The 14,607-nt window shown below is 38.7% G+C and overlaps 2 protein-coding genes across 3 annotated transcripts in view; both read left to right on the top strand.

Annotated features, from left to right (window-relative positions):
• Positions 1-1,688: 1,688 nt before the first annotated feature.
• On the top strand, positions 1,689-7,947 carry LOC306904756 (cholesterol 24-hydroxylase-like). Of its 2 annotated transcripts, XM_079474825.1 has the most exons (15): positions 1,689-2,494; positions 2,744-2,821; positions 4,619-4,700; positions 4,764-4,837; positions 5,631-5,717; positions 5,790-5,928; positions 6,117-6,230; positions 6,307-6,463; positions 6,550-6,621; positions 6,688-6,760; positions 6,832-6,916; positions 7,002-7,112; positions 7,228-7,316; positions 7,561-7,627; positions 7,723-7,947. In XM_079474825.1, exons 1-15 carry the CDS (start codon positions 2,346-2,348, stop codon positions 7,861-7,863), a joined length of 1,518 nt encoding a protein of 505 aa, XP_079330951.1. In that variant the 5' UTR covers positions 1,689-2,345; the 3' UTR covers positions 7,864-7,947. The 2 variants fall into 2 exon arrangements, with proteins under 2 accessions (XP_079330951.1, XP_079330952.1); XM_079474826.1 differs by lacking the exon at positions 7,228-7,316.
• A 1,334-nt stretch (positions 7,948-9,281) lies between these two features.
• The window catches only part of ccdc85cb (coiled-coil domain containing 85C, b), a 30,432-nt gene continuing 25,106 nt past the window's right edge, over positions 9,282-14,607 (top strand). The window contains exon 1 of the mRNA XM_079474951.1: positions 9,282-10,514. Within this exon, the coding sequence (XP_079331077.1) occupies positions 9,815-10,514 (700 nt within the window). The 5' untranslated portion in view covers positions 9,282-9,814. The remainder of the gene's footprint in view (positions 10,515-14,607) is intronic.

Genomic DNA, 14,607 nt, shown 5'->3' with positions numbered 1-14,607 from the left:
GTATTCACAAGTATTCGCCGAAGAGGTGTGTTTTAAGTCGTTTTTTAAAGGTTGTGAGAGATGTGGTTGACCGGACCGCATTGGGAAGAATGTTCCACCAGGAAGGAGTTGTGAAGGAGAATGAGCGGGAAAGGGATTTAGTGCCCTTATGAGAAGGCATTACAAGGCGCTGCTCGTTTGCTGAACGCAGGGTTCAGTAGGGTGGGGTGGTGCGCCGTGTCCCTCTCAGAGTCCCATATCCGTGATGTCCCTGGTGTCCATGTTGTCACATGTGTCCGTGAATTTCCTTGTGTCCATGGACTCCCTCGTGTCCGTAGCAATGCGTCTTCTGGCACTGTCTCTTGATCTCTGCATCCAGGCCGGGCAAAGTGGAAGCGGTCCTTGATACGTTGGGCCGTGTTGGCGGCTCCCAGATGACCCGCCATGGGGTGGGCGTGAGCCAGCTCCAAAATGGTTGCCGTCTTTCCTTTTGGGAACACCAACAGCTGTTTTTCCTCCCCCGCCTCTGAGCGACACAGTACAACAGACCATTCTTGATGATGAAGTACGGGAGGGTGTGTGGACCTGGGATTCTGACTTCCTCCTCAACTACTCGTACCTGGTCCCAACAGTTTCAGAGTCGTTCATCTTCTCTTTGTTCCTTTCCAAAAGAGCCTCCGCCAGTTGCCTGTTGGAACAGGTCAGAGAAGAGATTAGTGTCCTGGTAGTCACACTCCCGTTCACTCTCCGTAGCCATCAGAGCCGGGCGGCGCTCCCTTGGTTTCAGCCCTTTTGAACACAACCTTTTCTGCTACCTGCACGGCTGTGGGCTCTCCGGCGAGCAGACAGAGATGGCCGATCCACGAGATCTGGACGGCCTGGACTCTCACTGTGACGTGCTCATTGTAGCTCCATTGGAAAGATTTCTGAGCAGCGCTCACCAGCGACAGGCCTACCCGGGCGAAAATCTCCGCCTTTAGGACCTCGTAGATCTCATTGCAGGGGGGTGGTCGGGCATAACAAGCCAGATCTGCTTCTCCGGACAGGAACGGTGCCAGAATCTGAGCCCACTAACCGTGTAGCGATTACCTCAAAAGTGTGGAGGTAGGCCTCTATGTCGTCCTGTTCCCCCCAGTTTTGTCAGGAAAAGGTGTGTGTTCGACAGGGGATCCGAGGGGGAAACTCGGGCAGCCATTGTCTCACTCATCCTCTCCACAATGCGCTCCGTACGGTCCTGTATTTGGACCAGCGCTTCTTTGAAGTGCTGTTGGTAGAGTGTAATCTCTGCGAGCTGGCGGACGATCTTGTCCATTTCCTTGGATTCCATAAGCGACAGAAAGAGAAATAGAGAGAGATAGCACGGGTATGCAGGAAGTTCCGTATGTGTCGTTTCTCGTTGTTAAGCACGCATTCTCCACCAGTTGTGACGGGTATTTATTAAAGGGGTGGCTTTCAGCCGGTGAGAAAACACACATAAACCAATCTCCGCTATCCTGTGCCGTAGGGTGGGGTGGTGTCCCTCTCAGAGTCCCATATCCGTGATGTCCCTGGTGTCCATGTGTCTGTGAATTTCCTTGTGTCTGTGGATTCCCTCGTGTCCGTAGCAACGTGGCTGGGTGCGTGGGTGCGTGGGTGCGTGGGTGCGTGGGTGCTGTCGGCCGTCAATAGTCCGAACATGGCAAAGAGTACAAGTACGACAATCATTAGACACTCTTCTGACCTGGAGTCGTAGCTCTCCGTGCTTCTTGTGAAGCCAGCTTTTATGACGGCTCTGATGATTCTTTGACAACCGACAGCTGTGCCTCGTTTTCTCCGTCTGTTCCCATGGCGACGCTGATTGCGCTAAGTTTGACTCGCCACAGTCGGGTGTTGAAATAATGCCTAAACACAATACAAATGGAATTCACAATTACTTTTTTAATGGAAACCTTCAGAATCTCTGTGAGGTTTTCTAGTGTTTTGTCGTTCAGCAGGGTTATTTATTTACCTTCATGTCATTAAAACCCTGTATGACTTTCTTCCACAGAACACCAAAGAAGATATTTTTAGAGGAACTTTGGTAACCAAATGGCCCCATTGACTTCCATTGTATGGACACGAAACCACTGAGACATTTTCTCAAAATGTTGTGTACAGGGGTTTGGAATGACATGAGTGTGACTAAATGATAGTTTATGTTGTGAATAATAGGCTATATTCCTTTAAGGTTTGGCGATTTACATCACATAATCTAGAATGGTGTAAATGGACTTGACACCCTCTGTCGTCCAAATAACAGTTGATGTCCTAATACCGGGAAATAGGTGAGACTTGTCAGCTTGTTGTTTAAAGTGTTCTGGAGTCTCACACACGTTGTATTCGTAACAATGACAGTCCTTCAGGAGATCACAGGATGGCTCTCATATATTATGTTTTACGTGCTCGGTGTCGCTTTAATCGCATTTGTTGCGTATTGTCTGTATGTTAGACATGTTCATCAGAGATATGATCATATACCTGGACCTCCAAGAGACAAGTAAGAAACCCCACGTATTCACTTCTTTACGAAAATGAACCATGTTTTTTGTGGTAAAAATGTAGTCGGTGGTGACCATTTATACGACAGTTACCATGTTTTTAATTTTCAACTTTAGCAAAACCATGTTATTTTATTGTAACGGGGATAATACGAGTATTTAAACATATTGCAATATAAATATAGCGAAAATTAAATATAGCAAACGATAGTTAAGATAGACTAACATGAAAACTGCATTTCTTCTAGTTTTTTACTGGGACATATCCCGACTTTTATTAGAGGGACGACATCGGAAAACGTCATACACGAATTATTTCTGCAATGGTAAGAACTGAGACCTTCACTTTGTCTTTGTATGAGACAACATGCATTGTTTGTGGGACTTTGTTTATTGAACCAAAGTGCACCTTGTGCGTAACTATTTTACGTGTTTGGTATAAACTCTCTTTCTAAATTTATTGGCGATTTGGAAAGAAGTTTCAATAAAGCATCAAAGTAATAGTTACTTTCAGTTAATATGTATGACTAACACACAGTAACTCACATACGAAGTATAAGTATAACATAGCCTATTGTTTTATTTATTATTGTAAATTGTAGAAGGCCTATACAGTATTATAGTAAATACTATATACTATTTTATAGAATAGTATGTGTAGTATTGGATTTAGATAAGCATGTGTAGGATTTAGGCAAGATTTAATAACACTTGGAATTTAGTTTGCTAACAAACAAGATTACTACAGTTACAGTATATTTAAGTATTATTTTGGATAAAGCTGGGATTGATTTTAAACATTCTACTGTCATTTTACATTTACATTTTACATTTAGTCATTTACATTTTATCCAAAGCGACCTACAAAGAATTCAGGGAGCAATAACTGATTTGTCATACAAGAGCAAAAGTACGATAGGTGCTAATACAAAGTTCATAGTTTAACAAAAGCTAGACCACTACCTGTTGAGAGAAAGAGAGAGGGTTAGTGAATAAAAAAAAAATATTTTTTTTATATATGTTGCAAAACGTTTTTCGGTCAAAGTCCTGTTGGACGACCTTTTGTCATGGTGGACCTTGCAGTCAGGTTTAAAGGAATAGTTTGGCCCAGAATTAATTTGAATCCCTCATGTCATCCCAGTTGTTTATTGTGTCAGCCAGACACAATTTGAGTAATTTTATAATTTAATGTCCTGGTTCTCCCAAGCCTAGTAATGGCATTAGATAGTGCCCGATGTTTTTGAAGCTTCGAAATGTGCATACATGGCATGAGGTGAGTAAAACATGGATCAAAGTTCATTATGAGGTGATTTATTCCTTTAAGATTGCTGGGTTTGTGGAGTTTATGGATGTTTGTCATTTTGTTGTACTGTATTTGGTTAAAGTCTTTGTAGTGTGTGTACGTTTTTTATAGTTCTCTGTCCTCTCTCACCCACATACACACTTAAAGGTCCAGTGTGTGAAATTTAGCAGTATTTTGTGGTGAGGTTGCGCACTGCAGACAATGGCTCACTGCACCCCTCCGTTTCTAGGCACTACGGCGGCTGAGAGAGGACTAAGAGCTGGAATACACTACAAGACTTTTAAAATCCGAGCAGATGTACATTACATTACACCAGACATCATACAAGTGCAGACTTTTTGAAGGTTTCAGATAGAAACACACTACTGATCAAATCTGCAGACTGGCACAGACTTCCAAACTGAAAATCTGGGCAATAGTCTTGTAGTGTATTTTAGCCTTAAGATGTTGTCCCATTTTTGCTATTTTATCAAGTAAATAACATGCTTACGAAGCGTTTTGTGTTGAGCTGTTTCTGTAGAAACAACATTGCGAATTCCATGTAAGAGGTCCAGCTGTGTTTGTAGATAGAAATAGCTTATTCTAAGGTTTTGTAATAAAAACAACACTTCATTATGTATGTTTTTTTACACCTCTGAACATATACAGTAGTTATATTATATTGCATTTCTGTAAATACATCCTCCAAAAAAATTACATTTCAAATAAAAAATACAGTAAATATCAGTAGAAAGAGAGATAGACAGACCGAATTTTTTTATTAGTGGTCAAGGTAAGAACTGATAGATCGTAACAATGTGCTTGTGTTCATGTTTTAAAGGGCAGAAAAATATGGTCCTGTCTACAGACTTAACAGCTTGCATTTTGTTGTTGTCATGATTTATTGCCCGGAGACTACAAAGGTGAATATTTTATCCTTATTTACACTCATAATAAGTTAAATAACTAATCACATCTTATATTAGACAGTATTGATGTCACCGAAGTACCCAAAAGATCCCATTGTCTACAAACAACTCTTTAGCTTGTTTGGAAAAAGGTGAGTATTTCACCGTACCTTCATCCAATCTGTAATGAATTGCTGTCATCTCTTTTTACCCATTTCAATGCTTTACGCTTTTCAGTTCTATTTCTAATGATGACCCTATTATAGTTAAATCTGTTTGTGAAATGTGAAATGAAGCATACAGCAGCTTGATGATGTGCTATTCACAGGCTCCTACACAATCCTCAGAGCAGTGGGCCTATTTTTGGATGAAAGGAATTCCTGTTCCTTTTCTTGTGTTTGAAGAACCAAATTTTGTATTCAATTCAGCCACATTTTAAACATGTTAAAAGTTGATTTCCTTTAAGAGCTTTTCTAAAAGGATAGTTCTTGCTAAAATATTCTATTTTATAGAAAAAGTCCTATCATAATTTACTCACATTGTTCCAAGCCTGTACACATTAGTTTGTTCTAAACACAAATCAAATATTTGGATAATGTTTGTAAACAAACAGATTAAAGTAGATGTTTTCCTACTGCAGTAATTAATAGTGCCCTAGAATTGTTCTAACATTCTTTAAAATATCTTCTTTTGTGTTATACATATCAATGACATCTATACAGGTTAGGTTTGTTTACATTTTTAGCTTACAATCTTTTCAACTATATTCACAACTGGTTGAGTTGAATGTAAAAGCATGTAAAACATATTAAACAATACATTGAAATGACTTGCAAAGACAATGTGAAACTACTGTTTTAAAGTGGATACATTTATGAATGTGAACGTATTAAGGGATTTGGTTTTTCAGTGACGAAATAAGGCATATCATTCCACCCGTCTCAGGTTCCTGGGAAACGGACTTGCGACGGCCATAGATCATGACGTCTGGTACAGGCAGCGGCGCATCATGGATCCAGCCTTTAGCAGCTCGTGAGTCAAATACACAACATGTACAGTATAAGACACTGAAAAGCTGAAAGTTGATGATATTGTATCCATCAGATACCTGCGAGGCCTTATGGGCACGTTTAATGAGATGTCAGAACGCCTCATGGACAAACTGGAGGAAACGGCAGACACGAAAACACCTGTCGTCATGCACGATCTGGTCAACTGTGTCACACTCGACGTCATTGCCAAGGTTTCACACTCCTTTCCTTTAACTCCTATTTGATTTGATTCAGACCATCAAGCAGCTATTGAAAAAGAAAAATATAAAGTAATTTTCTCTTTAATTCACTTTGTTTTAATTTCTGGAGTACAATTAATGTCAGATCATTTGTTGATCAGTATGGCTGGGTTTATTATTTTAATGTGTTTTATCCACAGGTCGCTTTTGGTGTTGATTTAAACTTGTTGAAGAATACTGACTCCCCCTTCCAGGCTGCTATAGAGTTGTGTTTAAAAGGCATGGTATATTATCTAAGAGACCCTTTTTTCAAGGTTGGATATGTTTATCCTCAAGACGCATATAGTACGTCATCCATTATTACAGTCTTTTACATTTGTGAAACTTCAGCTTAACCCCAAGAACTGGAAGACGGTACAACAAATTAAAGATGCAGCTGTACTCTTGCGTGCAACAGGAGAGAAATGGATACAGAACAGGAAGACAGCAGTGGAAAATGGTGAAGACGTCCCCAAAGACATTCTCACTCAAATTCTCAAGACAGCAGGTATTTAAATCTTCTTTGGCCATGACATAAAACGTCTTTAAAGTCAACATTACATCAACATCTAACTGTTTTTACTTTTGCTGAAGAGGAGGAAAAAGCAAACAACTCAGAAGATCATGAGCTGATGCTGGACAATTTCGTCACTTTCTTTATTGCGGGTAAGTTACCATGTTGTGTGTTTTGTGTTCATAAACTGCAGCAGTTACAACCAACGTTCTCTGCAGGTCAAGAGACAACAGCCAATCAGCTCTCGTTTGCAATCATGGAATTAGGACGACACCCTGATATATATAAACGGTAAAACACGCCACGGATAATTCAGTCTGTTATTGCCGTGTTATAACAGTTGCATTTCTTCTATTTCCCAGAGTGAAAGCAGAGGTGGATGAAGTCCTTGGGACTAAACGTGAAATTTTATATGAAGACCTGGGAAAATTCAGTTACCTGTCTCAGGTCTATTGACATTTACAGGAATTTAGGAAACACTTGATGATCATGAGGACTGTTGAATGTTCATGGTTTTGTTGACTCCTTGCAGGTGTTGAAGGAAACGCTGCGTCTCTATCCCCCTGCTCCAGGAACATCTCGCTGGCTGCCTGATGACATTATTATAAATGGACTGAAAGTCCCAGGAGGATGTGTTGCCGTTGTGAGTATTCCATTGTTTTCTGAATAATTGCCACACTGGCATTTTATAGGATGGAGAACTTTAAATAACTTGGCAAATTACCTTTTGGATTAAATGTGACTTTAATCTTTAACAGTTCAGTTCTTATGTCTCCGGAAGAATGGAAAACTTTTTCAAAGATCCGCTGAAGTTTGATCCAGAGAGATTTGATGTGAATGCCCCAAAGTAAGTCATTATCACCAACAAGATCCATTATCTTCTTTGCCATTTGCCAACTTAAATCATCTTATGTGAGCACTGTTCCTATGAATAGTCTGTTTATTAATATATTCATTTGTTGAATACAATTTACTTTATTTAATTTTAAAGAACTTCCTTCAACATTTATGTTTCATCAAGAAGCATATTTAAGCTGTTAGAGTATGTAGTCGATAATAAAACATATGAATTCTATTGTTTTTTTTATAAGGCCTTATTACTGCTACTACCCGTTTGCACTTGGACCGCGTTCTTGTCTGGGGCAGGGCTTCTCACAGGTGAGAAAACACAAAAGTTCACAAATGAACTTGGTTCTCAATGACATAATTTGCAGACTTTCAGATCTGTGTAACGGTCATTTGTTTTGTTTTAGATGGAGGCGAAAGTTGTGCTCGCCAAACTGCTTCAGAGGTTTGACTTCAGTCTGGTTCCTGGACAGTCTTTTGACATTAAAGACACAGGAACTCTCCGGCCCCAAAGTGGAGTTATCTGTACCATTAAACATAGCAAATAGATTATATTCTAGGCCTATGGTCAAGATCAATTCATTTCCTCAGGGGGCCACAAGATCAAACAGGGCTTTTTTGGAGGAGCTAAATCTGCTGAATATTAGTTTTATTGCACATAATTACAGTATAGCTTTAAATATAATATCCACATGTTTCTCTTATAGACATTATACATGGTATAACCATAAAACCATAGTAACAACAAATTTACCATTGTTTTTTGAACCATTATATTTACCGAGGTCATACACATAGCTATCAATCAAACAGGATTAAAACTACATTGTTACTATTATATAACCATGGGTATGTTGATGAATGAAGTATGATATATTCCAAACTGACAATAAATACTGTAGGCTACTGTATATATATGGATGTAGTTATAAAATAAAACATAAATCCAAAACAACTGTTTTTAAAAATGAATAGCCAATTGAATGTAAAATGATGTGCTCACATTCAAATTTACGTTAACTGAGACATCGAAAAGCTACCGCGGGCAGGCCCCAGCGAGGATCGAACTCGCGACCCCTGGTTTACAAGACCAGTGCTCTAACCACTGAGCTATGGAGCCGGCTATATTCAGGCTCGGAAAGTTTGCTATTTAACTGTATACATTTATCTATGCGTATGGTTTGTTTTACGTTTAGGCTGTAAAGTAAACTAGTAAAGACGTTTTGGCGATAGTAAAGACTTTCATTTTATTCGCGATAACGATTTTTTTGTGTCATTTATAGGTCTAAACTATCACAAGTAACTGTTAGAAAACTGTTTGTCCTTTTCACAGTTGTACTATTATTTATTTACCCACCAAAAGAAAATGTTTGTGAAATGTTTGTCGATTTTGTAACTCGCTGTGGCAACGTAACGAACAGCGTAATGACCAAGGTGAACATATATATTGTGTCCAGAAGAGGGCGATGTCAGACAAAACGTCGACCTCTGTAAGTAGAGTCCTGATATGCTGAAGAGCAATGTTAATGGTCAGAAGGGGTTTAAACAAGAATACTTATTTAAAACCAACTGATTATGCATATAATTGAACAATGCATTGGATAAATAAATACAACATTTACGGCTAAAAACTGTTTATTTTCTTTCTTTGTTGTTTTATTTTTAAGATGTAATTTGATTTCGATATTTGTAGTAGGCTGTATCACTACACTTGGCATTCATAAGTAAACATTCATAAACCTACACTAAGCTCATTACTGGAAAAATGTATAAAAAACCCGAGTGTGATTGTATAATCTAATTTGAACCAAACATAAACGTTTAGTATTAAACTACTTTTATTATTAAAAACATTTATTTGAATCATGCAACGGGACAAAATGTTCCCTACATTGAGCAATTGAAGAATGCGGACTCTGTGTCTTTAAGAAGGCTGCGCCTGCTGTTCTGACTGTCATCTCTCTCTGTACCTGCTCGATCCGCTCGCGCTCAGATCATTTCACACCAGTCCAGAGGAAGAGCATGTGTGCATTTACACATGAGAGGATTCATAACAACCGTCCTGAGAAAATGAATGCGCTTATGTTTTTAAATATACGCGTTGTGTAGTATTATTTTAATATTGCGCCTGAAACCTGTAAGATCACGCGTGTGTCTCGAGGGTTTCTGCTTCTGCGAAAATGCTCGTTTAAAATGACCCTGGATTTATATATCGCGTACATTTTCGGATTTATAAAATATGCACGAACGATTGACAGGTTCATGGTGAGTGAGGCGTTTTTATAAAGCTGTTGATTTGAAAACATTTGTCCGGAATACAAATCAGTTCGAGCCCGGCCTTTAATTTTCTCAGAGATTCCTTCACATAATCCAATAATAATACTCGAATGCTTCGGTTACAAAAACGCGTTTAATTCAGTGCTGGTATCGAAACACTGCACCATGATAGATCAGTGTTGAACATTTCGCTGTGAAACCGCCTCTCCTTGAGAAAGAATCATGATGGCAAAGCATTGTCCTAATGATGACCTGAGCAAGATATCTGATGATGAACTGCTGAGATGGAGCAAAGAGGACTTGATCAAGAGACTGAGACGGGTCGACGGCGAGAAGATGAACCTGATGCTGGAACAGGGGAACATGATGAAGGACATCAACCGTAGACTGCAGGTGCACCTCCACGAAATTCGTACCCTAAAGGAGATCAACCAGAAACTGCAGGACGTCAACCAGGAGCTCAGGGAACTGTGCTGCTTTCTGGATGACGATAGGCAGAAAGGTAAGAAGCTGTCCCGGGAATGGCAGAGGTTTGGGAGGTATACGGCGAGCGCCGTGTGGAAGGAGGTGAGCGCCTATCAGCTGAAACTTAAGGAGCTGGAGGTCAATCAGGAGAGCGTTTTGCGGGAGAATGCGGAACTGAAGGAGATCATACTCATGCTGGATGAAGATAGGAATGGAGCTGGATCTAGGAGCTCTATAGACAGCCAGTCCAGCCTCAGCAACCTGAATGGGGGTTCTGGAAATGTACGAGATGTTGGTGATGGGAGTAGTACCTCCAGCGGTGGGAGCGCTTGCAGCCCAGACCATCATCATAACCATACACATAAGGCCGTGGAGAACAAGATCGGCACCATAAGACGATCCATGGACGATCTGTCCACTCCACATCTTCACAGGAGTATCCCCAATGGACTCAATGGTGAGTAAAAATGACCATTTTAGCTGCCATCTTTGTGGTTTTTGGTACATGTGTATGCTAGTGGTCTTCCAACAGTTGACTTTATAAATTAGATGTATACATCAGCGGTAGTAGTTACACTATTCAGAGGGAGTTTATAAGAAGGGATGCCATCCACACACAGTCAATTGTTTCTAGTCTTAATCCAAACTATGCAGAATGAAACCAATGTAGATTGAAAGTGAAACAAGTTTAATACTGCAATATGTCTGCTTTGATTTCACACTAAACATGGTGAATAATAGGATTTTGGGCCAATATTTGTCTAATATGCTGTTTTTAATGCCCTTCCGTCTGTTATAAATGCCATCTGTCTCCGAATTACCATTGTAAATAATAGTTAACACCAATGAACCAAACTAAAGATTATTGGCTAGTAAGAACTGTACAGTAACAGGAATCTTGGCGAAACAAGAAAGCCATGTGACAGGCTTTGTCGGACTCACTCATATACAATATTGAGAAACTCTTCATAGTCTATTTTGATCTTTCTGTACTGTCTATATTATATCTCATCTGATCAGTTAAATGTGTTTTTAATGGTTGGAGTCAGTGTGTGTGTGGCCTGGGTTCAGCGTGTGGTGTGCACTGTCATTTAATAACACTTGAGCGCGCCTCAGACACGCTAAAAGCCGCAGAAAGGTGGTAAACAAGTGAAGTGCGACCCATGGAAGGAATCGCTGGAGATATTGGTCTGGTTAAAGGCAAACAGAGAGTGAATAGGATTCAAATTGTGCATGCCCTCTGGTCCTCTTGAAGGGCTTCCATCAGTCAGTTGAGTCATTGGATGTCCTGATACACAGATGGTGGTAATCACCAGAGACAGCTTCATATTTCACCATGAAGTTCAATTACAAGCAGGGATCCATTACTGGCACTTACCACAAACTGTCACTTTTTTCAACAAATGGAAAAGCAGTGCTTACAATTTGGTCTGGTCGTTAAAAGCAATATGAAATTGACAAAATGTAATGTGGTACGTTTCCCCAAAAGCATCAATAGCCATCGTTATCAATCGCAAGCAGCGTCGCAAAGTTGCTTGCTTGGAACTAAAGGTTTAGAGCTGTGGTTAGTAGCTTGAACAAAGCAAGCAACATTCAGTGCATTCTATATCCATCATTCTAAATATATACTAATTCAATTTGAAATCTTTTAGTTTGTCAAGAAAGTATGAACTAGTTAGTCATTTTTGTGATTCGGATGTTTGAATCTTGTTCAGCAAAATGAACGAATCTTTTTTCTAGTCATTTGGTTCATTTCGTTAATCTGAGCAGAGTTAAATTAATGTTGCATGTTAACAGCCAAATTACCCCATAACGTTTATTTATGCTAGTTTTGATTGGATTTACAATAAGAAATAACGGTAAAACTTTACAATAAGGTGCTTTTAGTTAACATTAGATAACAATGAACAATTATGTTTTTCAGAATTTATTATTCCTTGTTCATGTTAATACAGTTATTCATTTAAGATCATGGTACATTAACTGATGTTAACAGTGCCAATTTAAAAAGTAAAAGCTGAAAGTAACATGAACTAACATTTATAAATGCTGTATTAATATTGTTCATTCTTAGTACATTTTAGCAAATGCATTAACTAATAGTTAATAAATAGCACCTTATTGTAAAGTGTTACCGACAATAACTTATATTGCAGTTAGGGACAAGTTATGAGAAACTGTAATTAAATTATTTCCTGACAGCCAAGCCAAGCAAAGCTCTGCAATCTGTACAAGAAACAAAAATGATTATGGCTCAACTTTAGAGACTTCATGGCCAAGTCATTCGTTATTTTGCCCATACAGGTTGCATTAACAGAAAACATAATGATTAGTTCACCTACCGAGTCCACGCGTCCAAGTCGTCTGTTCTTTTGTCACGTGACAACCCCATAGGCCAGTCTATGCACACTGTAACCAGAAACAGGAGGAGTTCACCTCTAGATTCTTCGGGTTTGAGTCGTTCGTTCTATTGTAACGTGAAATGACAAGATGTGTGTATAATGTATTACATGCTGTACAAAAATAACTTATTTCAATTTTGAGTCACTCAGGTATGCATTAAAGGTTTACAGGTTGTCTTTTTACCAAAATGTCTCATGCAGTTAGCAAAGTTTATAATAATAGGCTAATGATATAATTTAAATGTGCAATTATTTAATAAGAGATATCTTGTGTGATATATGCATTAGACATAAACACTGACTGTACTAGTTTTACTTATTGTTTATATTTTGCCAGCACAGTTCTTATGCAAAACAGATATTTATTCAGATAAATTTAAAACACACGCAGAAATCCACAAGAAACATTTATTAATATACCGACCGAAAAAAGAACAGGACAGTACGTTTTAGAGAAGATGTTTATTGCACATATCTTTTGATAATTGTATATGATTTCCTACCTGTAATAGAACATATAACATGCATAACTGACTGATGATCCGGGAAGCGGAGAGGAACTAATAATTTTTGGTACAATGTTGCACAAGCACGGTCAACACAAAATGAACGAAGCGCTCTCTGAGAAAACTCGTTACTCCCGAGTCATGTCAAAGATTCGTTAAAAAATAATATATCGTTCATGAATGACCCATGACTAGGACCCTGGGGAAATCCTGGGCAGAGTAACATAGGATGAAAGTTATGAATGAATTAAATATCATGAAATAAAACAAGAGATAAAAAAAACAGGATAACAAAAGTAGCCTTTAAATGCAGTGAAGGTTATTTACAAAAATAATTTGACATTCATTAGAACTGAATGTATTTATCAGTAGACGACGTCATGACTCCACCACGTGTGTGGCGTTATCAACTAACCAACTCGGTTCAAACAATTGATCTCCGACAGAGTTCCTACGCTTTCGGGAAACAGTCGTAACTACATCGGTTATTTCCCCAACAATCTATTGTACAATGGTGGTTATACAAAGAGTTATGTCGTTGTTCGGGAAACGCACACCTGAATGGGTAAAAGGATTGCAAAAATAGCTGTCAGTCAGTGTTTTTGTGTAACTTTGAACAACATAAACAAAATATATAATTTCAAATACTTAAAAGGAAATGGAACTGAATGATCCCAAAGTAACTATTGGCCATTCATGGAAATTGCCTCATAGTCTCAGAGTTTCTAAAGTTGAAGACCTGACACATACAGGAAGTAGTCCTTCATTGCTGACATATACTGGTTTCTGTGTAATTCTTGAAATTGTTTAGATTTTGATCGTAAGATTACGAAAACCTGATGTGCCGCTGAACATTATGTCAGCGCAGTCCACTGGACCACCGGTGCTGATGTGATAGCAGTTATACAAAGTAAAAATAATTGTACACAAAATGTGAGCCGTATTGCTAGAATGCCATGAACCTTGCATACTTTTAAGAAATCATCGTTTAGTTATGTTTTTTCCAGGTGTGATGTTTTAGAACATGACTTGACTTAAAGCCACTAGCCTGCAACCATTAGCCAAAAAAACGTAACTGCTAACGCCTTCAGATTTTTAAAGTAAAGGAGGCTGTTTTTTTAAATAAATGGCAATGGATATTGTTAGCAAATTGTCAGAATTAAAGAAGTAAAATTTGAGGTAATAAATGCGGTAGCTTTTTCAAATTCAAGTACTGGTAATATAATTCTGACCCCATACAATATATTTTGTGATTTATGAATTGGATTGTTAGCAATAGTGGGAAACCATAGTAACTTAATCTGTTTCTTTTCTTCTATATCTCTGCTATGACAAATGTCTTATGGCAGTGGCAATGATGTAGTGAAGGGTTGTTTTCTCAGGGGTGAGACACCAGCAAGGTTAAAGAGCATTGTGTGTTATCAAGGTAACTTGAATTGTTGTGAAAATCTGGTTTGGAAGCTCATGTGGCATAGTTCATACTATTGTCATGAACTCACTCTTAATAACTGTTTGGGCAGTAATACAAAAATGATCGGATCCATGTGGTGAGTGACACTTGGTGTTTTGGTTTATCCTGATAGATTCGATTGAATCCTAATAGATTCGATTTAGCACCATTTGGATGAGATATGTTTCGTGA

Source organism: Barbatula barbatula (genome assembly GCF_947034865.1).
Source record: "Barbatula barbatula genome assembly, chromosome: 15".
Classification (NCBI taxonomy): Eukaryota; Metazoa; Chordata; class Actinopteri; order Cypriniformes; family Nemacheilidae; genus Barbatula; species Barbatula barbatula.
Note: the sequence above shows the minus strand (reverse complement) of the source record. Positions and strands in the feature narration are given on the sequence as shown.

Coding starts and splice junctions, on each gene's coding strand:
- LOC306904756 (XM_079474825.1), top strand. CDS start 2,346: ATGACAGTCCTTCAGGAGATCACAGGATGGCTCTCATATATTATGTTT. Junction 7,113..7,227: donor CAGGAGGATGTGTTGCCGTT/GTGAGTATTCCA, acceptor AATCTTTAACAG/TTCAGTTCTTATGTCTCCGG. Junction 7,317..7,560: donor TTTGATGTGAATGCCCCAAA/GTAAGTCATTAT, acceptor TTTTTTTATAAG/GCCTTATTACTGCTACTACC.